The 25,620-nt window shown below is 53.0% G+C and overlaps 1 protein-coding gene across 5 annotated transcripts in view; it reads right to left on the bottom strand.

Moving 5' to 3' along the window:
- Positions 1-9,331: 9,331 nt before the first annotated feature.
- Positions 9,332-25,620, bottom strand: part of OLFML2A (olfactomedin like 2A) — a 28,972-nt gene continuing 12,683 nt past the window's right edge. For 4 of the 5 annotated variants that reach the window (XM_023628843.2, XM_023628845.2, XM_023628844.2 and 1 more), the window contains exons 3-8: positions 24,141-24,248; positions 21,061-21,270; positions 18,945-19,194; positions 16,447-16,677; positions 15,208-15,393; positions 9,332-13,789 (exon numbers count right to left, since the gene is read on the bottom strand). In XM_023628843.2, coding sequence (XP_023484611.2) covers positions 13,185-13,789; positions 15,208-15,393; positions 16,447-16,677; positions 18,945-19,194; positions 21,061-21,270; positions 24,141-24,248 — 1,590 coding nt within the window. In that variant the 3' untranslated portion in view covers positions 9,332-13,184. Of the gene's footprint in view, positions 13,790-15,207; positions 15,394-16,446; positions 16,678-18,944; positions 19,195-21,060; positions 21,271-22,042; positions 22,259-24,140; positions 24,249-25,620 lie in introns of those variants that run through there. The other variant, XM_070251768.1, reaches the window with a different exon arrangement.

Genomic DNA, 25,620 nt, shown 5'->3' with positions numbered 1-25,620 from the left:
TGTGGTTTTTAATTTTTTTTAGATTCAAGTACCAAGGACATCTTTCTGTGTCAGTACAGATCTGCGTAACCTTTTTTAATGTCTGCAGAATAAATTACGTGGTTAAAAAAATAAGTCTGGCTCGAGCTCATGCTCAAGCACTCAGGCCCAGAAGGAAGGCAGACTAGTCTCCTCTGGATGGGTCTTTACTGCACTTCCAGCTTTTCGTGAGTGTAGACAATGAGCTGAACATCCTGTGTGTACATTCCCTTAGAGCAAAGTCCTAGACGTGGGACTGGGGGCCAAATGGTACTCATGCAGAATTTTTTTGTATTCTGCCAAACTGTTCTCCGGAAAGGTCAGATCAGATAGCTGTCCACTACAATGAGGCATTGTGGCCTCTGGACTCCAGCTGCTTAGGTTTCAATCCCTTCTCCACTGCTCGTTAGTGGTAGGACCTTAACCTTCTGTGCCTCAGTTTCCTTATCTGTAGAATGGGGATAATGAAAGTACCAATCTCAGAGGATGGTTATGAGAATTAAATTAGTGTAATACATGTAAGCAATGGTTCTCAACCGGGGGTGACTTTGTCCCCCCAGGGGATATTTGGCAGTGTCTGGAGACATTGTCACAGCTCGGGTAGGGTGCTACTAACATCTAGCAGGAAGAGGTCTGAGATGCTGCTAGAAATCCTATGATGCACAGGACAGCCCCCAGCCCGGCAAAGAATGATTCCGTCCCAACTGTCAATAGTGCTGAGGTTGAGAAACCCAGGGTGAAGGGCCTCGCCCAGAATAAGCTCTCATCAGTGTTGACTGTCACTATTTACACTCCCACCCGTAGAGCACGAGAATGTTCGTTTTCCCATTCTTTGGCCAAACTCTTTAAGTTCGAGTTAACTTTGATGGGGAGGACATAGGATGGGGGTAGATTTCTAAGCCATCAAAAGAGCATTTCCTTATCCCTCGTGGGCCTGACTTCCTGGGACTGGCCTCCATTCCAGCCGTGGGGCTCCAGGGAACTGGCTGGCAATTGGGTCGGGCTAAGGACGCTTTGACCTTGTGAGCAAGGGCTCAGAGCTTCTGGAATTACCTAGCTGTGTATGTGTTTGTCTTTAAACATGTGCAGGCAGGGCCACGTGCGTGCTAGAGGGTGGATTTTGAAGTCAGATCTGGATTCAAGTCCCGACTCGTCTGCTTCCCTGTTGTAAAAACAAGTGACTTCCCTAAGGGCCCGGTTTCCCCATCTGATTCTTGTGAGGGTTAAATAAGATAATGTAGCACCGTGCCTGGTTCTTTGTCAACGCTCCATCAATAATGGGTACAACTGATTCGTGATTCCTACATCCAGGCCCTTCGCTAAGACTTTACATAATTAATCAACTCGGTGGTAACCACTGTGACAGTCACCATTATAATCACAGCAAGGTCAAGACCCTGTGTCTGTCTGTCCAGGTACAAAGGAAGGCCACTTGAGCTTTAGGTCAACATTCCACAAATGTTTGGTGAGCATTGCTTTGCCCACACCAGGTGCTGGGCCCTGGCAAGTAGAAGGGCCTCCTGATTCTCTCCCCTTCATGTTAAAGAGGCAAACCAATCAAAAACACGAACAAGAGGTCAGGAAAAAGACCAGACAGATTACCTTTCATTACCCATGAAAATGGGCTAATTTCCTTTATTAAAACAAAAGCAACAACAAGAAAAGATAAAAAAGCAGGAAAAAGAAAACTTAGTTACATGTTATTTCTAAGAGAACTCAAACAAGCTATGGAAACAAATATCTCTAATAAAGTCACTCTGTATTGATAAATTATTGAATTATATTTCAAATGACTAGCAGACCACACTGAAGGAAAACAAAGAACTAACCCAAGTAACTGTTTTTTTTTTGCTGAGGAAGGGTCTCCCTGAGCTAACATCTATTCCCAATATTCATTCTTTTTTTTGGCTTGAGGAAGGTTCGCCTTGAGCTAACAGCCATGCCAACCTTCCCCTATTTTGTATGTGGGTCGCCACCACAGCACAGCTGGCAAATGGTGTAGGTCCATGCCTGGGATCTGAACCCGTGAATCTGGGCTGCCAAAGTGGAGTGCACTGAACTTAACCACTACACCATGGGGCTGGCCCCCAAGTAACTTTTGAATACAGAACTTTGATCTATACTCTGAGTCTAAAGATAAAAAGAATTGCAAACACTGAACTCTACCTAATAGGCCTGTTTTTCAGAGTGGCATGGATTAGTGATTGCACAATGCCTCTCTGTGTGTTGGAGGACTGAGTAAAAGATGACATATATTGAGGATATTGAGAGCCAGGTTCCTCACTGTTGTAGAGGGAAGGTACAAATATGAAATGATGAAGGCCAGGAAGGATGCTGTGGTACTGGATGGGACCTGGAGATGTCACTATGAACTCTTGGGTTTATATTTCTGTATGTGTGTATTTCCTAGTTCTGTCCACTGAGAAGACCCAGAAACCATGATAGTCTGGGACCAGTGAGCCCACCTAGTGCCCAGCTCCTTGCTTCTAAATATCATCCACCAAAGAAGCCAGGGCTCCTTGAAGAAAGGGCTAATTCCTGGGCTGGCGCAGAGAAAGTACAAGATGAGCCTGGAGCGTGTTTTTGGCCAGAAAGTAAGGAAGTGCTCAATAAATAATAGAGACACATCAAAAGGACAAAGCAGCCAGCTACAGTGAGCTCTCAGGGGCCAAATCTGGAACAACGTGATTATCAAGTGAATAATGATGGTAATGAATTATAACCCACTGAATAAGAAAGGAATTCATGGGCCCATCGTCCTCAAAAACATACATACATATATATATGTATATAGACATACAGAGTAGGTGTAATACTGTGAGCTCTTCTTTACAGCAGTATGCTGACTAATAATGATAGGAATTTCAAAAGTCACAATTTTGCAATCACCACAGTAATAATTAATATAGATAAGAATCATCAAGATGCTAAAGCTAGAGGGTGAAAATTGGATAGTCTCAAAGTACTCCCTACCAAATTATTTGCTAATTATAAAGAGAAAATAGTAATTTTACAGTAGATAAAACTGGTAGACACCACCTTAACCAAAGGGTCAAAGTAACCATCACCAATAATAGGACAAATTAAGATCAACAGCTTCTCTTTTTTTGGAAGATTAGCCCTGAGCTAACATCCATGCCCATCTTCCTCTCCTTTACACGTGGGACGCCTGCCACAGCATGGCTTGATAATGGTGTGTAGGTCCGCACCCAGGATCCAAACCGGCAAACCCCGGGCCACCAAAGCGGAACGTGTGAACTTCACCACTGCACCACCGGGCCGGCCCTGAAGTGCTTCTTAATATGATGCCCTGAGAAAGACACAGTATCATTTCTGTGGTGTCCCTGCCCCAAAATGCATCACCTGAATCTAAGCATGGGAAAATATCCGACAAATGAAAATTGAGGAATATTCCACAAAATAGATGACTCATACTCTTCAAAAATGGCAATGTCACGAAAGACAAAGAAAGACTCAGGAACTGTCCTAGAGTTAAGGGAGACAAAAGAGACCTGACAATTAAATGTGGCATGTTATTCTGGATTGGATCCCGAGCTAGAAAAAAATTACTTTAAAGGGCCTTATTGGGACGGTCTGTCAAATTTGGATAAGAACTGTGGATTAGATATAATATCAAGTCAATATTAAATCTTCTGATTTTGTTTGTTAGACTGTGGTTATGTGGGTGTCCTTAGGAAGTATATGCTGGAATATTTAGCATATATATATGTGTATATATAGGGTATGTATATATACAAGGGGCTCTCCCTCCAACGGTTCTGAAGAAAGATGCACATAGAGAGAGAGTGAGAAAGCAAAGGGACAAAATGCAAATGATCAGTGAATGTAGGGGAAGTGTATGTGGGAATCCTTTGTGCTGCTCTTGTAACTTTTCTAGATACTTTGACACTATTTCAAAGCAAAAAGGTAAACATAGAAAAGAAAGAAAAAAAACCTGTTTGGATACTTTTCTTTAAAGAAGCTATTTCCCCTCAAGGAACTCATTCGTGTGGTTGCCTCCTCAGCAAGCCTAGACTCTGCCTTAGTGGTTTCAGTCACCGGCCCAATCTTTCAGAAATGGACTCAGATTTCTTTGTGAGGGCCTCATTCCCCAGCTGCATTGGGCAGGTTGTGCTTCTGGAATATCCACCCTTGCCGTCAGGTGAGATGACAGCATCCATTGAACACTGTGCCATCTCTGGATGTGCAGACTCTCCCCCGAGTCTGGCGAGAGCAGGAGCTCAGGGAAGGAGTCTGTGAAATTGAAAGACTGAAGTATCTGATTGCCACCAGGGGAATAGCAAGAGCTGGGACTGAGCGGGAATGGAGGCACTCCCCTGGCCTCTGGGCGCGCAGGGACATCTTGCCTGTCTGGACTCTGGACAAGAAAGCTTTGGACACACAGCGCCTGGAAGCCTCCACCCGTGTCTTGCTGGCGAGGGGATTGTCTTGGAATGGGTGCTCAGGAGAGAGAGGGTAAAATTCTCCTCCACAGGGCAACTCAGACCAATCCCATCAGTGTGGTTAGCAGGGAGCGGGATGACAGCTTTGCTCAAGCACACTTCAGCTGGCTGGAAGTTTCCCGGTTCCCTTCAGTTTGTTAAACTCACCCGCGGCTGATGCCGTGAGGTCTCTGGGCCGCCCCTCTGATCTGGATCTGATCTTGTGAGTCTGGGCACAGGGTTTTAAGCTGGACTTTCTGAGCTGCCTTGAATCCTCACATTGCAGCCCATGAAGGTCCTCAGGGCTGTAGGGCTTGAGGTTGGGATACTTGGAAGTGAGTGGCCGTTGGGGAGACAGGGATGGTGAGTGGAGGCCTTGAATGTCACCCCTGGGAGCGTGGTTTGATCCTCAGACCAATGGGAGAAGCCATGGGCCAGTGATGGGTGACAGGGTGAGATGGTCAGACTTCCATTTTAGAAAATTCCCTCTAGCAGCTGAAGATGAGGATCAGAGGGGGGAAGAGACAAGCAGCAGATCAGTGTGGAGCCTGTCACACAAATCCAGCAAAAACTAGAGGAAGGAGTATTATTTAGACCTTGCTTTCTAACAGAAATGGCAAAAGGTAGCATACATTCCACCACTCTGACTTCTTGTTCCCAAGGAAGACATTGCTAATCGCTCAGTGTCCTAGACAGCCACTACCAATCAATTGAGTAGGCACACTGGATGAGACACATTTGCCCTCCCTGCTCTTTGTTATATAAGGCCAGGACAGTCATCAGTTTTGAGGATACGCTTGCGTTTGCTGACAATTCACTTTGGATCAGCCCCACCCTGAGGCTCTGGGGGTGGGATGGAGGGCAAGGCCCTAAGTCAGCCTTTGAGGTCGGTTATCGAGCGTCCTGCCTCATCCTGCTCCATGTCCTCCATGTTCCCGCTTAGACCTTATTGACGTCCATTATCTCAGTTCAACCTCACAACATTCCTGGAAGGTCGCGGAATGTCATCCCTGTTTTATAGAGGAGGAAACTGAGATTAGAGACTCCACGTCGAGTGCCCGAGTTCACAGGTGGTAGGCGGCAGAACCGGGATTCAAACTGAGGGCTGTCTGGCTCCGAAAGCCCTGGATCCCTCCACAGGAAGCTTATCCCAGCTGCAGCAGCTGTTTGCATCTGTCAGAGCCCCACGCAGAAACGCCAGAACAGGTTGAGGCCGACATCTTGGTAACAGTGACTCTCCCTGTCAATAAAATCCCCGGCTTAAAAAGACCTGGGAAACTTGACTTTGGAAGCACCTTATCTAATCCGCTCCGTGCTGAGCCGTGGAGAAGGAAGGCTCTGGCCCCTGGGGGGTGGGCGGATGGCTGAGGGGGTGCTGCACAGATGGTGAGGGGTGGGGCCTCTTGCTGTGGAAGAGAATAAAGTTTCTGTCCTTGCACAGTTGGAATGAGGGCCCCGGAGCCAAGCCACCAGGGCCAGGGCGGGGCCAGCCAACCTTTGGCGCGTGAAATGCCACCCCGTGCTCGTGGCAGATAATTCTCGGTAATAATTCATCCCCCCTGGCAGGCGAGCATCCTGAATGCCCTGTCTGTTCCTGCCTCATGGGATCCCTGTTGGAATGTGGGGGGGTCGAGGGCTGAGCCCAGATGTGGGCAGAGTTCAGACTGGGCCGGTGGGCGGGGTAGCGTCTGGGCACCACTGGGGGGCCGAGGGAGCCTTTGTGCTCTGTGCCCTGGGAACCCCACCCCCACCCGCAGCGCCCCATTGGGGAGAAATGGCCGACACGCCAGCTAAGGCCTGTTCTCTCTGCTTCTTGTTCTGGGACAGCCAGGGCGGAGGATGTTTCCTGGGTGCAGCCTGGCATCTGAGAGATGCCCCATCATGCCTGGGGTGCTCCTTCCGAGCACCTCAACCCAGCAGGCATAGCACATTCTCCTGGGAAACTTAAACCACACCAACTCTCAGTCCTTGCCCCCAGAGTCGGTCGTCTATCAGTCTAGGGTGACGCCTGGACGTGGACACCTTTTAAAACTCCCCAGTGGTTCTGTCGGGAGCTGGGTTTGAGAACCACCAGTGCGGTGTTTTGAGAGAGTGCCCTGCACTCAGCCACCGCCAGCTCGGCTCTATGACCTTGAACACATGACAGAGCAGTCTGTGCCTCAGTTTCCCCATTTGTGAAATGTGGGCAGCGACAATGCCTATTTCATGGGGTTACTGGGAAGATTCAATGAGCTAATGCCATAAAGACTCAGCACCACCCCTGGCACAGAGCACACACTGGGATATTGTAGTGCCTATGGGTAGTAATTATTATTTCTTCCTTTCCCACCCCAGCCAAGGGGAGAGTTTTGGGGCTTGAAGTCCCAGGGAGAAAGTCCAAAGGGCAGAGAGAGGTCCCTGTCAAGGATCATGTCATAGAGGTGACCAGAGGAGCCTCTTTGCTCTGACGTGGGGGCAGTTTGGGAGGTATCGGCCCCTCTGTGGCTCGGGTGACTCCTGTGGCCCATACTCCTTAGCCAGGTACAGGGCGCCCCTTTGGGCTCTTGGAGCCAAGAACACCGTGTGGTCGTATCTGGCTTCCCACTTTCCAGCAAGCTCTCAAGCGTACGAATGATACTCACTCAGCTCAGTGCCCCTGAGGCCAGCACACAGGGGTCAATCACGTTGGATGCCCACAGTGTACAACACACACCTGCCAGCATTGCTGGCCGATTGTCTGAGCAGGGCATTAACTGAGCACAAGGGCAGCAGTAGCCACCACTTCCTGACCGCCACCGTGTGCTGGGCATCTTGCTCAGGGCTTACGAAGTCGCACGGGCCTTGCCACTGCTCCCTCTGGCTGGTGATGCTGTAAACCAGCCAGTAAGAGTCAGAGATAAGTCAGTCCAGCCCCCGAGTCCACTGAACTCTCAGCCTCTGGCCTCTGCTGGCCACTGAGCTGCCTTCAGCACCGAGTTGGGGTACCAACTGCATGTCTGTCCTGTCTAGCGTGTAAGCATTATCGCCACAGTCAGGAGAAATGCCGCAGCTTTCTTTGCCGCTCGGTCCCTGGTTGCAGACCTGGGGTAGCGTTCAGGCAGGTATTTTTGCCTGAAGACAAGTTTTCTCATTTTCATAGAACTGCAGGACGGAGAGAGTTGCTGGAAATATCCCATCTGCTCTCCAATCTTAATGATCCGAGATTGCATTCTGGAAATTTCTGCGTGAAATCTGACTTACGATGGCCTCAACAAATATGCTGCATGAGGAAATGAAAGAAGTGTGGCGCACTCAGCAGCCACGACCTCGGAGCCAAAGCTGGCTTGCTCAGCAGACTGTGTACGGACTTGCCTAAGGGTCTGACACAGATCTCTCGGTTGTTCGCAGACATTTGTTGGGGGTCTCCTGGGTGCTGACGACATGGTGGGGGACAAGCTCTGCTTTCATGGAGCGCAGATCCCAGTGAGGGGAGACAGACCCTTGAGGGACAGCTTCCCTGGGGAGGTGACATTTCAGCTGAGACCTGAAGGACCAGAGGGAGGCAGCCGTGCACAGGTGCAGGTACCTGTGTACCAGGCAGAGGGAACAGCTGACGCAGAGGCCAGGGATGATGGGGCAGTGGCGAACAGGTGGGACTGGGGCTGGTGAAGAGCCTGAGCAAAGAGGCCATGGTCCAGATTTCCCAAAGCCCAGCCATGTTCGGCCTGCTTGGGACTAGGGTCAGCCCAGTGGGGTCTGCATGGTGAGAGGGACACGGCCCCATCAGCCTCTGTCCTGGCAGGAGTGGCGCTGTGCTTCTGGCTGGTCTGTCCTGTGGGGGAATGGGACCCTTGTCATTGCCATGGGCCTCAGGGACAGTGCCCAGCTTCCAGGAGGGGCAGGGGCTCTGCGAAGGCTGGCCTGCAGCTGGGGGAGGCTGGGGAGGGAAGGCCTGGCTGAATGAGCGCGCGCGCGCATATGTGTGTGTGTGTTTGGGGACGCTTGTCTAAACCTAAATGGTTTTAGGCCCACCAGTGGTTTGAGAGCTCCTTGGAGGTACCTAAGCCACCAGATGAAAGGCCATCGAGTCACACGGCAGAAGCTATTCCCTTCCAATCCCATTCCTCTGATTACATCAAAGCAACGTCCACTTGCTGCTGGTTCACCCTTTAGGTCCCCTGAACACTTGCTAGTCTTCCTTTTTACACCAAGAGCGGTTGGGCCGGGATCACAGGCACGGTTCCGGCTGGAGAGCAACAGTGTTGCTCGTTTTCAGGGTCACCTTATATTTGTGGTCACTGGCTTTCTTTTGACTACTGTAATATTCTGCCTTTAAAAAAATTTGTTTTTGTCTTTGCTAACAGCTTATAAAGCTTCCCTTTGAAATAAAACTATTTTAGTAAAAAGAATGAGATCATCTGAAAGAGAAATAGTAAACCCTGGTGACGATGGCAAAGGGAGGTGGCCAAAATCGTGAAGAAGACTCTTATGGGAATGACTTGAGTTTGGGAAACAGGGACCGAGTGACGCTCAGGGACCCCTCCCTGATTCATGGTACTCTCTCTTTCCCAGGTGTGTGTTTCTTTTTGTTCTTGCCTCTCCCTCAGCCCCATTCTCTGATCCAGGAGCGAGTGTAAGCAGCGATTCTCTCTCTGCAGCCGACACAAGGAGGTGGGGACAGGGCCTGAACACCGTCCGGAATGACTGGCTTCTCCTCTCCACCAGGAGGGGCCTGGTTTTCAGCCTGAGATGGATTCTTCTGCCCTAGTTCGTTATTCACGTCAGTTTCCAGCAACAGCAGAATGACAAGGCCAATTTTCATAACAAACTGAGTATTTTTTTTAAAGTTATTAAATGCCTTGTTATGATAAGGATGCAGACCAGAGCATTTAGTCAAGACTTTCAAATCAAGCTTTTGATCATGTATTTATTTAGGTATATGTTACCTCACTGCAAAAAAAGGTATTGTGGCAACTTACAAAAATAGATAAAATACAGTAGAATAAAAATAAAGAGATCAGGGTAAAAGTAAAAGCAGAAAGCTAGAACGAAGCCAGAGTCCAGTAGGAGACTCAGTACAATTGTTAAAAATTATCTCAAATTTGACATTGAGCTTCCCGGCAGCCAAAGCAAAGAAGAAAACATGACTGGTTACAAGATTCCTAATAACAGTTAGTTTAAGGCTTTGGTATAAAAACAGATCTGGTTCAAATCTTGACTCTACTACTTGTTAGATGCGTGACCCTGAGCAGGTTGCTTAACCTCTCAGAACTTGAGGTTCATTGCCTGTAATCGGGAAAAATAATGCTGACCTTGGGGGTTCCTGGGTGGATTAGTGATAATGTATGCAAAGGTGCCTTCTAGCTCTAGGAGGGTGCTGCTTAGGCCCTCAGCTGCTGTTTGTCCTAAGCTGCAGGTCCCCAGCCACAAGAGGGAGTTGACATCTGTCCCTTCTGTCAGTCCCTACCCTGCCCAAGCACGCAGTATGTGAGAGGGGGAGCCAAATTCCAAACCCGGACTCCTTAACTCCTACCCAGGGCTCCCTAACTCCTACCCAGGGCTCCTGGACAGCCATCCGGGGCTGTGTCCTCCCGTCACCAGAGTGGTTTCCAATGCCGTCACAGAGGAAAAGATGCTTTGGGACATGTGGGCTTTCAGGAGTCCTCAGATCATTCCCAGGAAATCCCCAGCCTCACCTTTAGGGCTGACCCCAAAGCAGATGCCACAGACAGAGCAGATTAAATGGAAGACCTGGAAATCTCTAGGGAGGAATTGAGGTGGCAGCTGAAGCCTCTCCATGTGTCACATTGTTCAGAAACACCACGGACAGCTGCCTGTGCCTTGTCAGCTGGGGTTGGTAGGACACGCGGCCCTCCCGGTCCAGGCCCACCCTGGTTGGAAGGACCTGTTGCCAACATGATAAAGCCCACAGTAGGTAAAAACGAGCTGATGGGGGTCAGGTCTCCTTTGGGGCTCCCAGGTTTGCAGCTGTGGGCTGGCTTCAGCTCCCCCAAAACAAAAACCCTTCCACTGACAGGACGAAATCCAATTATCTAAGAATTTTCTTTTTTCTGTTAATTTAAACACGACTTTGTTCCAAATGTGACTGGAGGCGGTCACCCCTCGGCCTTGCAGTCAAGGTCTTTCCAAGCTGACCCCACTTCCTTTGTGGGTCTCCTACATAGACGCAGTCTGTGGCCTGGCCACACTGGATAAAAAGCAACAGCCACCGTTTCTGGGGCCACAGGAGCAGCACACAGCTGGCAAAGAATACGTCCTGAGCGGCCCTGACACCCCGACGCTGCCACAGACAAAGCTGCTGTGACCTTGGGTAAGACCCTTTACCTCAGTGTCCTCATCTGTAAAATGGGCACAGAGTAGATACCTGCCACCGTTGGGAAGATGCACGGATACGCACGTGGCACGCTTAGCCCCTCTCGGTGCTCGACCCACAGCAACGGTAACGCTACCTGATTCTGAAACACGGCTTAACCTAAGCTTAACTTCCTACGTGACAGGTGACTTAACTTCTCTGGGTCCTACTTTGACTCTCTGTAAAATGAGGAAAATACCAGACCTACCGCATAACCCACATACAAGGGCCTGAAAACAGAAAGGGCTTAGCAAATGTTTGGGGACTGCAGGCAGCATCATTCCCCCCCACCCCCGAAAACCAATTTTGTTCGTCCTTTTTCAAAGTCAGCCCATACGAACTTTCCCTTTTCTCAAACTCGGGGAGAAAGAGGGGCCTGAATGCTCCTCACATGGTTGGGCCGTGATGTCACGAAAGACAGTCTTGTAAGACCCACACCCAAGGCCTAGGGAAACGCGGGGCCTCGAGCCCCCTGAAGAGGCTGCGAGTGGAGCCTGCGGCCGTTGGCTGGGCGGGGGAGGCTGGACGTGTCCGCCGCGATGAGTCAGGCCTGCCTTGGGTGGGTGTCATCATTCCCCTCTGTTTCAGGGATGAGTTACAGCTTAAAGAAAACATCACCTGACAATGACTGAAAGAATGGATTCTGCACAAAACGCATTTCCTCACCGTCTCGGGTGTGCAGCTTGGTGTTCAAATACACAGAAATCCCTGGAGCGGGCAAGGGGGCAGGACGAGGGGAGCGACGGCCAGGGTTGTAGGGGTCAGCAGTAAACACCCTTCAAAGGTGCTGGGATGGCTTGGGTGCTGGGTAGCTATTGCCTTCGTAGGCAGAGCTGCCTCTAAGCTGGGAGAATAAAGGATACAGAGGAAGCCCTTCTGGAAGGAGACCAGCTGTGTCCTCTTCCCAGTGTGGCCCCGAGCCACCCTCTCAACCTCTCTGGGCCTATTTCTCCTTTGGTGATATAGGGGGTTGGACTGGAGAACTTTCCAGCTCTAAAAATACCATTCAAAGCAGATAAGGGCAGGCTTGAAGGTCTTGTCCTCCATGCTGCCCGGGGCTGAGGCTCTGGGGAGCCATCAGCAGCAACAGGTGAGCTGGTCCACTTGTGCATCCTCAGCCCCAAGTCCTGGACTCGGGGCAGCCCTGGACCAATATCGCCAAAGCCAGGAAAAGCCCAGTCCACTCCTTCCCTCCCAGCTTCCACCCTCCGGCTCTTCTCTGCAACCAGAAGGTCCAGTGCTTCTCTTGGACCTGACTGCTCAGATCTCAGCCATCCCCAGCCCCCCAGGCTGCTGGGCCATCCCACCAAACAACCAGGCCATGACTGACAAGGAAGAGGGAACCTGTTTCCTCCTGGAGGCACCGTGGCCTTGGGCCTAGGGTCTTGCTCATAGCAGATCTGAAAGTATCCCTGAGTGTGTAGAGGCTGTGGGTTTAAAGGCCCAGAGAGAAAGGACAAGGTGGACCCCAGGCCCAAAGGCTCTGGAAGGGGGGGACTGGGGAGAGGTCCCACAGCCTGGGTATGTGGCCAAAGCCAGCACTCCTGGGTGGAGAGGGAGCCTCAGGGCCTGGCCCAGCTCCCCACCCTGGCAGAGCTGCTGCTGGCAGGCAGCTGCCCACAGCCCTCTCAGCTGCTGCTGCAGAAACAGATGACAGCACTGATGAAGAACAAGAAAAAATACAAATGAGCACAGAGGGAGGGGGCCTTGGAACAGGGGCCGGTATTTTTTCTCAGGGTGTGGTTTCTGCTCAGTGGCTGGGTGACCGTGGAGGTTTGGAATGTGGTCTGACAGCAGGTGGGGTGGGGCGGGGGGGTGCTGGCCAAAGGCAAGGAGCAGGGACATTAATCAAGGGGCCCAAAGTCCAGGGCCACCGACAGCTCAGCCAGAACAGGGGCCTGGAGTGGTGTGCAGAGCTGGGCGTGCACTGGTCCTGAAGGCTTCGAGTTTTGAGTAGCCCCGGGAAGGGAGACAGAGTTGAAAGAACAAGAGAATCAAGGGGAGAGGGGAGAGCATGGACCAGTCTTCTCATGTGTAAAATGGGGCTGTGGGACAGCGTGGCCTGCCTGATCCAAAAAGACTATTTGGGCAAGGGATATCGTCTCTCTGAGCCTCAGTCTCCTCGTCTGTTAAATGGGCTTAACTATCTCTACCTCCAAGGGTGGTGTCGGGAGGATTAAGTGGTTAGTGCACGTGAAGCTCTTGGCACAGTGCTCTGCAAGTGGAAGCAATTATTCCCCCGGGTGCTAAGAAAGCTCGATCCTGGCGGGCACATGCCTAGCACCCAGCTCTGGGCCTGGCCCCCAATAAATATCTGCTGACGGAGTCCCTTCCAGGAGCTGTGAGGAGCCCCCGTGCCCACTGCCACTCCTCTCCTTGAGCACAGGTCCCGCTCAGACCACGAAGTGGAGGGTGTAGGTGAGCTGGTGGCCATTGTCCCAGGCGTACAGCACGCGCTCCTTGGGGTTGTAGTCAATCTGGGTGGTGTAGGCGTGCTCGTTGAGGAAGGGCAGCTGCGGGCGGGCGTCGGTGCCCGTGTGGGTGTCGAAGGCGTAGGCCACCTGGCCTTCCCGCTGGTTGTAGGTGTCCACGGCGTACAGGATGCCGCACACCAGGAAGCAGTTCCCATAGGAGTTCCGGCGCAGCCGCGTCTTCCATGTGGTCTCGCGGTGCACGGACAGGTCGCCGGGGTCCAGGCGGCTCAGCACAATCACCTCGGGCTGGGCCTCGTCGCGGTCGTCCACGGCAGGGTAGATGACCCACAGGCCGCTCTCGTCCACGGCGAAGTCGATGTCCGAGTGGCCGCGCCACTTCCAGGGCGTGGTATCCTCGTATACCACATCGGGCAGCAGCGCCCAGGACGCCACGAAGCGCTGGCGCAGGTCGTACTTGATGATGTTCTTGGTGAAGGCGCGGTTGTAGTAGAAGGCACCTTGGTACACCACGTGGCCCGTGCCGATCCAGTTGTAGGGCAGCTTGTACATGTTACTCCAGCGGCCTGCGGGCGGAGGACGGAGGGTCACACCGGAGCCTCCTGTCAAACCCCAGCCCGCCCCAGGGACCAGTGAGGCGGTCCCGGGCTCTCCAGTGGCCCAGCAAGCAATGGATACTAAGTGTCCCATGGGCCTGGAGCTGTGCCCATCATGTCACATCAGGAAGGAGGTACCTTATCATCCCATTTGCTGAGGGAGAAACAGGCTCAGAGGGTTGAAGGTCACCCAGTTATGAAAATGGCACAGTCAAGATTTAGCCACAGGCTGATGCCAGCTCCTGTTCTTTGTCTCAGGGCCTTTGCCTATGCTGTTCCTTCTATCTGGACTGCCATTCCCCATCCTATCTGCCTGGGGAATGCCTCCTTATCTTTCAGAACCCTTGGCCAATGTTCCCTCCTCCAGGAAGCCTTCCCTGACCTCCCCCGGCTTGAGTGAGGGGCCATTCCTCTGGTCTCCTTTGGTAACCCTTTGTCTTGGCGCTTTTCACTGGGTTCCTCTGCACCAGCCCGTGAGCCACTCCAGACAGGGACCAGGTCAATGTTGACCTGGCAGTGGAAAGACTCTAGCTGTTCCAGGCCATCCCATGGGACGCCACAGCTCTCAGGGTGAGTCCACACTCTTTCATCTGCCTCAGCCTACTCTCTCATTACACTCCCCTCCCCTCCCTTCTAGGCCACCATGCTACCTCTCATTGCCCGACCTTCGCACATGCTGGGCCTTCTGTCTGGAACACTTTGCCCTTTCCCTTCCGCAAGGCTTACTCCTGCTCTTCCTGCAGGGCACAGCTCAGCCTCACCTCCCCTGGGAAGTCTTCCCTGACCTCCAGGCTCAGTTCCCACAGCCCCTGGAGCTCTCCCTCTCATGCTATACCGAGATAGTTTCTCTAAGCCTTTGCCTCCCACATGAGACTGAGTTTCTGGAGGGCACGTTAGGTCTAAACAACCCCTTCCCCCATCATGCCCCAGGTCTGATAACCAAAATTCTGCCCTTCCCTGTGCTAAGCCCCGTCCTGGCCCTTGCCCAGACCTGCAGCTCCTCGAAGGAGCAGCCTGGGGCCCTGCTCACTTGTAAAACAGGGTGATAACCCCCACCTTGGAGAGTTGTGAGATACCATGAGCTGACGCACACGGGCGATTAGTACAGAGTAAGACTCAACGAGTGGAAACTAAGGCTTGACAGGGAGAGACACTCATGAGGGCCATCCTTGTTTGCTGCTGTATTCCAGCTCCTGGCAAGGTCCTGGCCCGCACATGGGGGTGCCCTCAGCATCCCCTCCTTGGGGTGGCTAACCATTCGGAGCCAAGACTGACTGGGGAAGTCTGGACCACAGGAAACCACAAGGCAAAGGAGAGCCATGTCTCCCCGGAGGACCCTCCCCAGGCTGCCCCCACCCTGCCCCCTTCCCATCTCCGGGGTCCCCAACCTTGCTTGAAGTTTTCCAGGTTGCGGAATTCTACCAGGCTGTTTCCGTAGTAGTAGTTGGTGACATAGATCCTGTCATCCCTTGCAGCGGGGTCCTTCATCCAGGCTCCCTCGTGGCGTCCGTAGCTGTGGTGCCTCACAGGGGGGTCCACGGCCCGGAGGGTGCCCTCGCAGCTCGCCTCTCTGCCTGTGGGGAGGGAGGGGAGCAGCATTTGGTATGCAGACTCACAGGCCCCAAGCCAGAGCAATAACCCTGGGAACATTCTCTGGGTCTGACTTAACTCCTTCCTGATGTTGTTTGCAGCCTTGTTTTTTTCTTTCCTCATAATCAAAGCAATGTCTGACCATCATAGAAAACACACAACATTCATAAAAGGAGCATGGAAAAAACAAAAATCATTCAAAATTCCATTTTCCAAAGAATTTTGAAACATGCTGTATTTCCTTCCTTTTCTTTGCATGTACAGTCATGCAGACATACTTTTTTAAAAACATGATTCTTCTTCTTCTGAATATGGATCCTGTTTTCTCCCTCCACTGAGCAATTTCTCACATGATTAAGTGGCCTTTTAATGATGTGATTTCAAGGTTCTGCCACGCCACCAGACAGCTGTGCCCTGGAATGTATTTGACCAGTTCCCTTTGGTTTTAGACCTTTAGGTTATTTCCAGGGTTCTGACATTAGAAATAGGCTGTGAAGAAACCAGTTAAGCTGCAGCTGTTCTCCACTCGCTGATGGATCCTTTAGGAAAGATTCCTAGAAGTGGAATGCATGCGGATCAAAGCAGGGAATGGTTGCAAAGCTTGCTATCACAGGTAGCCAAGATCCTTCCGGAAGGTTGGGCTCGATGACTTAATGAGGAAGATAGCTACTGAAAGACGCAAGCCAAAACTACAAACACAGACATAAAAACAGGGCCAGAGGTCGGACAGAGGAAAGAAAGAAGTGAAAATAGCTACTAGATTTGACGGTGGGATTCTAGGTCATGCTTTAAGAAGAATTTGTTGAAAATACTACCTGTTTCACTGTAAATGTCATCAAACTTTTTCTGTAAAGGATCAGATAGTAAATATTTTAGGTTTTCCAGATCACATACTTCTGTCCCGTGTGTGAGTGTATATATATATATTTACAACCCTTTAAAAATGTAAAAACCATTCTTAGCTCCAGGGCTGTACAAAAACAGGTTGGGTCTGACCCGCGGGCTGCAGTTTGCTGACTCCAGTGTGGCTTACTCACCTTGGCTGGGGACTTCTGGGCGTGAAGGTGGCTCGGTGGACATGGGGCTGGTGGTGGTGGTGGGAGTCGGGGTGGGGGTGGGGTCTGAAGCAGGGGTGCCAGGGGCCAAGTCCACTCCCTCTGAGGTCCTGGGCCTGGCCTCATCGTGCTCTGCCGAGTTGGGCTCAGATGGCCTGCCCTCCACCCTGGGCGGCAGCTGCTCCAGCCAGGAAGTGCCCTTGAGGGCATTGTCTGCGGAGAGAAGACCTGGGCTCACATCCTAGTGGTACCTTCTGCTGCCCGGGGCCTCCCCAGGCCCTCCCAGGCTCCTGACTCTGGGGCCATGGGGGAAAGAAAGGGGGCCCTGGGGAGTGAAAGGCCTCGAAAAGTGGGAGGGAGGGAGGGCTTCATGGTCAGAAGACGGGCTCCAAGCTCCCCAGCTGAGTGGCCTCAGTTTCCCCTCTGTGAACTGAGAGTCATAAGGCCCACCGCATCAGCCGGTTGTGTTATCAGAGGAAAATGTATACAAAACATTTGCCCAGATCCCGACAAACACGAGGTGCCAAAAATGAGGCCCCTTTTCCTCCTAAGTGTCAAATACTTTGTACCAATTCTTCCACTTCCTGGATTCTATTCCAGGAGGCACAACCCCTTGCTCCCATTTTACAGACTTTCTCTTGGTCCTCCCCGCTGCAGCTCACGCTCTAGTTTCTCTCACCCAGGATCTGCCACCTCAGGCCAGGAGGGGCAGGTGCAGCCAGCTGCCCATCACCTCTGGACCCAGGTCTGTCTGTCTCTCTGTCCCCTCTCATCTAACCTCTCTCAGGCTTCTTGCTCCCCTGCCTCGTCCCTGCTGGTGGGGGCTTTGCTGACGGGACAACTTTTTCAGCTCCCGTGGGACGTTGTTTGGTGGCCATCTCTGGGTTATCCTACATCTCTGGGCTGGGGTGGATGGGGTCTGGGTGGGGTCTGGGTAGGGGAAGCAGGAAGACCAAATGCCACACAGCCAGGGGACAAAGACTCCTCAGCTCCAGGGACAGAGCCATGCAGGGACCCGAGGCGGGCTCTGCAGCCCTCCCACCTGGTTTCCACTCCTGCTCTGCCACAACTGGCTCCAAAATCTGGAGCCAGTCCCTTCAGCTCCCTGAGCTCATTTCCTCGGCTCGATCAACTGCGATAGCATGTGTGAAAGTACTCAGAAAACGGTGATGCCAGGGACAAAGGCACAGTGCTGTTGTGATTGTGATGGTGTGGCCCCTGGGGATGCGCTGAGGCCCCTGGACTGAGGACAGTCATCTGGCTTCTTCCTTTCTCTCCCTGATGGGCTTCCTCCTTGCACGGGGGTTTAGCCAGGCCCTGCTGTGGGGTAGCCCCTGGAGCCTGGGTCCTTGTGGGATGGGGGCAGACCCTCTGGTTAACGGGGCCTCAAAAAACCCTGGCCTTGGCAGCCTGCCAGGGCAGGGGCTTGTTCCCACGGGCCTCGCTGGAGAGTCAGATGCCCACAGCTGTTCTTGGGCAGTGCCCTGGCCAGGGGTCAGAGGCATTGTGCTATAGCCAGGCTAAGCTGGCAGGGATCAGGGCCAGCAGCTGGCACCAGGAGCTGGGGGAAGAGGCCCCTGAGCCCTGAGAGAGCAAGAAACTAAGGGCTCTTGAAGCAGACTGGTCCCTCACAGTTCCACCTCCCAGCCCCCTTGGACATGGGCTGGGCAGAGGCCTCACTGGAGGGGGCGGTCAGCAGGACCTAGGAATGGGGAACGGGCTTGGGAGCTCTCCGGGACATCGGAGGAGAGCACGCATCTATCTATGGAGGGTCTCAGAGGAGGAATCAGGAGCCACCCAGTGGGGAGGGCTCAGAAATGTGGGTACTCTCAGAACGTCTGTCTCTTTCTTCTCAGTTAATTACTTTGTGGCCCTTCACTCTGATCTGGCAGGGAGCTGCAGGAGAAATACAGGAGTCTGTGGGCTCTTCTGTGGGGAGATAAGAAGTGGGGGTTGCTGGAGAGGCCATCCATTCCAATGCCAGTCTGGAAACCAGAGGTGCCTCAAAGGCTCCATGTCACTTCCCAGAACGCTGGCCTGGCTTCGGCCCCTGCATTCCCCCCCACCCCGACTCCGCCCCCGGGGCAGCTGCCTGGTCCTGGGTATGTTTTTTCCCCACTCTGCTGTGAGCTCCACGTTAGGCAGAATCTCTGGGAAATACAGCAAGTGCACAGTGGACCTTTAGCAAATCTTCGAATGAAGAAGGAGAAGTGCAGTGAGGATGCAGACAGTTGTAAACACTGGAAAGGAACTGAGTGGCCTTCTGTGCTGGTTATGTCATTGCATCCCCTGCAACCCCATGAGGGGGTATTAGCCCATTGTGTGGATTTGCAAAAGGCTGCAACAGGTGACCAGTGGAGCTGAAGTCTGGGGCAGTCTGACCGTAGAGAAGATCTCAGATCCCTGCAGGGGACCCTCGGGGTGCGGCCACCCATCAACAAGCCCCCCCACCCTAAGGAGCCAATCCCCCTTCAACTCACCAGCCACGGCCTCGGTCGCCTCCTTCCTGCCTGCCTTGTAGTAGGTGATGCCTCGGACCACAGCCTGCTGCTGGGCCAGGGCCCGGGGCTTGCCTGTGGGCTGGGGGAATCTGCTCTTGCTGCCTTCCTTCCTCAGCTTCTCCACCTTCAGCAGCTTCTCCTTAGGAGCTTTTGGGAGGCCCCTGTCTACAAAGCTCTTCTGCATGCTGCCATATTTGTTGGTGTCTTTGCCTTTCCCTCCAGCTGTGTCCTGGGAGAGAAGGGAGTTCTCAGACTTGGCGGATGGTAAAAGGGGATGTTGCAGGGGGTCATGGAAGCTCAGCATGTGGGGGCTGGAGGTGGTCATGTTGCTCCAGACCCGACAGCCCAGATGCTCGTGAAGTCACAGCTTTCCTCCCATAGTGGCTACCTCCATGAGTGGGGTGTGCCTCGGTTTCCCTACTCAGCTCTCTAGCTCCTCTGCAGGCTTGAAGCCCAGCCTGATAGGTTAGATTCCTGTCCTGTTTCCCAACTCCTGCACACTCCCAGCTGGGGGCAGACTATAATGGTCAGCTCCCTGGGGAGGGAGCCGATTACCAGGTCAGCTTCCCATGCCTGTCTCTCTCACTCATTGGTCTTGTGTATGGGCAGGGGAGAGGTTCTCAGGCCCCTAGGCAGGGTGGCCAACTTATCCCAGGGTGGGGGAACTTTCCCAGTTTCAGCACTGAAAGTCCTATATCCTGGGAAACCCTTCAGTCCGGGGCAAACCGGGATGGCTGATCATCCAACCCGTGGGGCATGCAGTTTTTAACATTTTGTGAATTTTGTTATTTTTACTTCCTTTTAAATGCTTCTGATGCTGGCTTGGCACAAGAACACAGGGCATATGACATCACCCATTGTTAGGCAGAATCTCGAGGTGATACAGCAAGTACAGTATCTAGACCTTCTGTGCCGTTGCCAAAACAGGATTCATTCACGCCTGTGCAACTGGCACGGAACAAGCAGGAAGCCAGCTCCGGGCCCAGGCACCAGGCTTCCTCCATGCTTTATCAGCATCTAGGTGGTTCCAGTTGCAGACACAAATGGCCCCATCATTACAATGTCAGCACAGGAGGCCCAGAGGTGGAGAGGAAGAACATGGATTTGGCAGTCACACAGGCCCGGGTTCCAGTCCCAGTGCAGCCACCCTCCCTCCATGTGACCTCCCATCACGTTTCCTCGTCTGCCACACGGACAATGATCATCCCTCTCCGGTGGTTATGGGATTAAGTGATATAATGTCTGTGAGGAAGTCAGGTTGAGAGCAGAGGTTCCACAACGTCAGCTCCCTTTTCCCTGCTCACGGAAAACAAGGCTGCTGTGGAGAGTAGCGCAGGCTGTGTGCTGCACGCGGGGCACTTGTCGAAGGGGTACAAACAGGGTGAAATCTAATCTGTACTCCATTTCCCAAGCCACACACCCTGGTGTGTGCCTATCATAGGAAGGAGCTGTGTACAATCTGTTCACCCAAAGGGGGCTCTTCTTTCTGATTTATCTGTCCAGAGGGAGAATTTCTGCAAGCTGTCTGTCTAGAGGAGGGCCCTTATCAAATGTGGACAAAGGTGTGTTATATGCGTGGGTGGCTCTGCCTGGTGACAAAACCCAGTGCCCCTGCTCCCTCTGCGCTCTGAGTTTGACTGTGGAACACTGGGGATGGCTGTAGGAGTTCTCCACCCCAGGCTGGGTTGGATGAAGTGGTATTAGTCTGCAGGGGTCCCCAAGGCATTGCCCACCTGCCCCATAGGGGCCCAGCACCAGCAAGAGAAGACAGAGTGGTTTTACTGCCCCCGACTTGGTCTCCCAGGGCCAAGCAGGGAAGGTCATCTCTGCAACCTCGTCCCCACTAGTTTAGAAACGGGAATGAGAATACTGTCAAATGCCTGGCTCAGGGAACAGACCGCTCGGCTGCCCCAGCTCACAGCACAGCAGGCACCCCTGGCCCTGCCCTGCCACGGACTCTCCCACTGTGCCAGCCCTCAGCCTTGTCCTATGGCCCCAAATTCCCACTCAGCTGGCCCTCAGGGCTGAGGTCCCAGCACACTGTGCTCCCAAGCCCGCCCATCTTCTGGCCCCATCATCAGAGCCATGGCCTCACCTGAGCCTTGCTACCAGGGCCAGTGGCTGGGCCAGCGGCGGGGGCTGTGGCTGCATCCTTCTGCAGCAGCTGGAGGCCCAGGCTCGACAGCTCCTTCTTGATGCTCATCATGATGGCTGAGTGGTTCTCGTAGTGCTTCAGCTGCTCACTGAAGTGGCGCATGCTCTCCCTCACCACCTCGTTCTCCCGGCTCAGGTTGGCCTTGATGCTCTGTGGGGGCAGGACCCGAAGTCTTTCCGGCCTCCTCTGACCACCCCCCACCCCTGGCCTGAGGGGGACACCCCAGCTTCTGCCATCAAGCTTTGCTGCCCGGTCTCCTGAGCAGGGCCCAGGGGTATGCATGGGGGCGGCACCAGCGAGCACCGGTGGAATAAAGCATGCTGCTAAGAGACTCTATTAAATGTTTATTTAAAAAGTGAATGAATGAAAAAATATATATGTTCAAAGTACTAAATTAAAAAGATACAAATGGGTATAAAAACGTCTCCCTCCCACCTTTGCTCCTCGGTGCCGACAACTGTTAGGGTTTCTTTTTCTTTTTTTTTTTTAACACTTTGCTTTTTCACATGAGCCTATTTTGCAAACTCTTCCATCTCTGTATATACAATGCCCCCCATTCCTTTTAGTGACCACATAGTATGCCACCGGAGGCACAGGCCATAAGGTACTCAGCCAGTCCCTTATGGATCCATCATTTAAGCTGCTATCTTTTGCTACTTTAAAATTACCTTTTAATTTCACAAGTAATACACAAATACCTTCTTCTTGTGGAATACTCAAACAACAAAGCTCTCTGGCGTTTTGCCATGGCTGAGTCTCTGATCCCTCCCAGGCTCCAAGTCTCTGACTTCTCTCCCTGCAGTGCTGGCTCCTCTGGCAGCACTGAGCCGTTACTCCCAGTCCTGTTCTCCTGCTTCGCCTGTCTCCCCCTTGCTGGGGGCCCTGCCTGGCTTTAGCAGCTCCCAGCTACCCCCTGATCTACCTGGATTCTGGAATCTGCTGGAAACAGATGGATAGCTCAGAACCACCATGCTCCTCTCTGGGGATCCCTGCCCTAGGGATCCCCATGCTGGGCTGTTGGCCAGGCTGGCCTTGGCCGCTGGGCAGGACTCAGGAAACCAGGTATCAGCCCCAGGTCCCCAGAGCCCCAGCAGGTGTGGGGTGTGTGTGAATTCCTCTGCCCGAGTCCACTTCTCAGCTGAAGTAGGAGAGACCAGAGTCACAAGCAGGAAGAGCCTCATCCCCGGGAAGCCCTGGAGTATCGGAATTCTGAGTTCAGAAATTCATGGGCAGAAATTTTTACAGAGAAGATAACCTAAAAGCGATTTATGTCTAGTCAGCCCTGGGTGTAAACAGATTCAGGGACCAAGAGGCAGCAAGGCAGGAGTTGGACAGAGCTGGGTTCAAATCCTCACTCTCTACTTCCTGGCTGGGTAACCTTGAGTTAGTGACTTCACCTCTCTAAGCCTCAGTTTCCCTGCCTGTAAAATGAGGATCTTTATCATAATCACAACTAAATGTCATGGTTACTGTGGGGACCAGAAAGACTAAGAAATGAGAAAGTGCATTCTAAACTAGATCACAGGGAAGACAGAAGTCAAACTGTGGAAGGCAAGTTTTCCAACCTCTGACATTTGCCAGATGGTTGTGTGTCATGGGGGCTGCTCCGTGCACTGTGGGATGTTTAGCAGCATCCCTGGCCGCCACCCACAAGAAGCCAATAGCATCCACCACCTCCTCCCCCAAGCTGTGACAACCAAAAACGTCTCCAGATATTGCCAACTGCCCCTGGTTGAGTCCCACTCGTGTAAGGGAGGAGAGCAAGGGGAGTGGGACCCCGACTTGCTGCCTGACCCCCTGGGATGTTTCTCCCTCAGGCCGAGGGAGACAGCTCCCCTGAGTGAGGCTGCTCTCTTCACCTTCTCCCAGGGTTAGCAAAAAGCTTTTCTTTTTCATAGAGTTATCACTTAGTGAACAGAAGCAAAGCACAGATAATGCAAACCAGAAGATAATTAAAAAATCATTTCTTTGTTGCTGCGGAAATCGTTTCTGATTTGTTCCAGGCCCCGCAGACATACCCTCCAGATTGTCTGGCTCATAGTTACATGAAGCAAGTTAACATTTCCTGAGATGACAAGACGAAAGGTCAAAGGAGGACAACTGCAGAGCTGGCGACAGGAGAGCAGGCGCAGAGGAAATATCAGGGCACAGGAGAAACTCAGCAACCGTTATGTTTTTCCCACGCTGGCATGGGCCTGGCACACAGCAGATACTCACCAAATGCTTTTTGAATAATTAAAGCCACTGTGAGCCCAACTTTGGGGATAGTAAGGGGTTAATCTCCCCCCCAGGGCACAGGATGCCCAGGTGCCCCCTCTCTCTAAAAAGGAAGCTGGGAAAGGAAGCCCCCACGCCCGCTCCTGGCAGCTGCATGTCTACAGGCTCCCAGCAGCCCTGCAGGGACCGGATGCAGGAAACAGGCGGAGGCCAGGCTGTGCCAACAGAGATGCAAACCTCAAACCTGCAGCCTGGACCCCCACGCTCACCCAACGCTGTCCCTGTCCTCAGGTGGCAGTCCCAGCCACCCACCTAGCCCTCCAGCACATTTGTCTTGACCAAGAGAAGATGCTCGGCACCTCTGCCTCCCCTGCAGAGGGGCACTGGGACAGTCATGCTGCCTCAAGCCTGGCCCCAGTGGGCTTGGCCAGTCCTGCACCACTCCAGGGGGCACCACTCATGTGGTATTTTATGAAAATAGTGGCCCCAGAGTTGTGCAATGTGTGGGTCCTGGTCTTGGTCAACTGAGGGTTCCAGCCCCCTCCAGACTCTTTTCATACAACCAGCAGGTGCCTCAGTTTCTCCACCCAGCCTTCCTGCTTCGTGCAGGCCCTTAAGCCCGAGTCAGACCTCTTCCCCAAAGTCTAAACCCTGTGGCCTGAATCTCCCTCTCCCAGCTCCTGCTGGAGTCCAGCTTTCAACAGCCACCAGGGGCAGGACAGAATTGCCCAGGCCCCTTCGGACACTGCCCTTGGCCTCCAGCACTACACTCGCCCCGCCTCTGGCTCAAGCCCTGCCCTTACCTCTTCCAGCGTGTTCATCTGGGAGGCCACCTTGTGGACGTAGGCGTGCACTTTCATCAGGTCCATGCTATACAAGGTGCCCTCCAGGAGATCCACCATGGACTGCAGCTGCCCAGGGAAGGGGGATGGTTAGTGAAAGGGCAGAGCACAGGGCTGGACACAGAGGGTGCAAAAGGAACCCTACCACGGCAGAACCCCAGGACCCCAGGGCCTCAGAATGGCCTGCTTGGGCCCTCAGTGCCCGCCAGACCCAGCCTGCTCATAATCACAAGCAACAGGTTCTGTCTTTTGAGCATTTACCATGGGGCAGGCACTGTGCCAGGGCCTTTCACAAGCCATTTCACTTAATCCTCACAACGACCCACGAGGTGTGTAGTGGACACCAGAGGAGCTCCATTCCCACCCCCAGTGATCCCTCCTCCTGTTTCTCGTGCCCGTCCTGGCTTCCACATGCCTCCCTTTAACAGCCTGCACCTGTCACTCTCTTCAAACAGCTGCTTTGCCCCCCAAAGTCCCTGGTGTACGTCCTCCTGGCGCAGCTCTTCAACAATGCCTGACTGGGGTGGGCATCTATCAGCCCAGCTCTCTAGCCCCAGTGGGGACAACTGAGCTGTCATTCACATGCCAATGTACCCTGGGGCTGAGGCTGGCACTGGGCCTGAGACCACACCACTGCTGGGCTGCCCTCCCTTCCTGCCTCTCCCACTTCAGTACCAGTGTTCCCCCGGGAGCACTTTCATAATAAATCACCTGCATGTGAGTCACCCGCCTCAGGGTCTGCTTCTAGGGCCCCAGCCAAAGACACGGTCTGGACAACTGTTATCTTCCTCTTCCAGGCTGGGAAGCTGCAGTTTAGACAGGTGAAGTGACTCGCCCAAGGCCACCCAGCTGTTAAATGGTGGAGCTGGGAGCAGAACCCAGACTGGTATAAACCAAACCTCTTTCCTATTATGCTTTACTGCTCCTTCTTGTGTCCAGATGGGGAAACTGAGGCCGGGAGAGGGGGCAGGGCTTGCACAAAGGTCAGTGGCAGATGCTGGGTCTCCCTTGCCCAGCCCTGGCTCTTCCCTGCAGCTGCCCCTCCCCTTCCCCCGTCTGTCACATCTCATCAGGATGTGACAATGCCCTCCAGATGGCCAAGATGCCAACGAGAGCATCACGGGAAGCTTGGCCCAAGGGGCCGGTTGGGAAATCAGCATCCCCTGGCTTCTCGGGAAGGGCAGATCCAGCCCACCCTCCCGGTGGCTCAGCTCCGAGCCCTGAGGCATTTCTCAGGGCCTGAGCAGGCCAGTGCTCCCATTTGGCCCTGGCCAGCTGTTTCCAAAACAGTTTGACTCCCACTCTCGCAGGAGTGTTCAAGCTGTTCATAAGCCAGAGAGCTTTTCTCTGAGCAGACTCTGATCTCTAAAACAGAAAAAGGGAGTGCAGGGCTCTGATGGGAGCAGGGGTAGGGCCTCGAGTCTTGTCTGCTCCCCGACAA

The sequence above is a fragment of the Equus caballus genome, chromosome 25 (genome assembly GCF_041296265.1).
Source record: "Equus caballus isolate H_3958 breed thoroughbred chromosome 25, TB-T2T, whole genome shotgun sequence".
Taxonomy (NCBI): Eukaryota; Metazoa; Chordata; class Mammalia; order Perissodactyla; family Equidae; genus Equus; species Equus caballus.
Note: the sequence above shows the minus strand (reverse complement) of the source record. Positions and strands in the feature narration are given on the sequence as shown.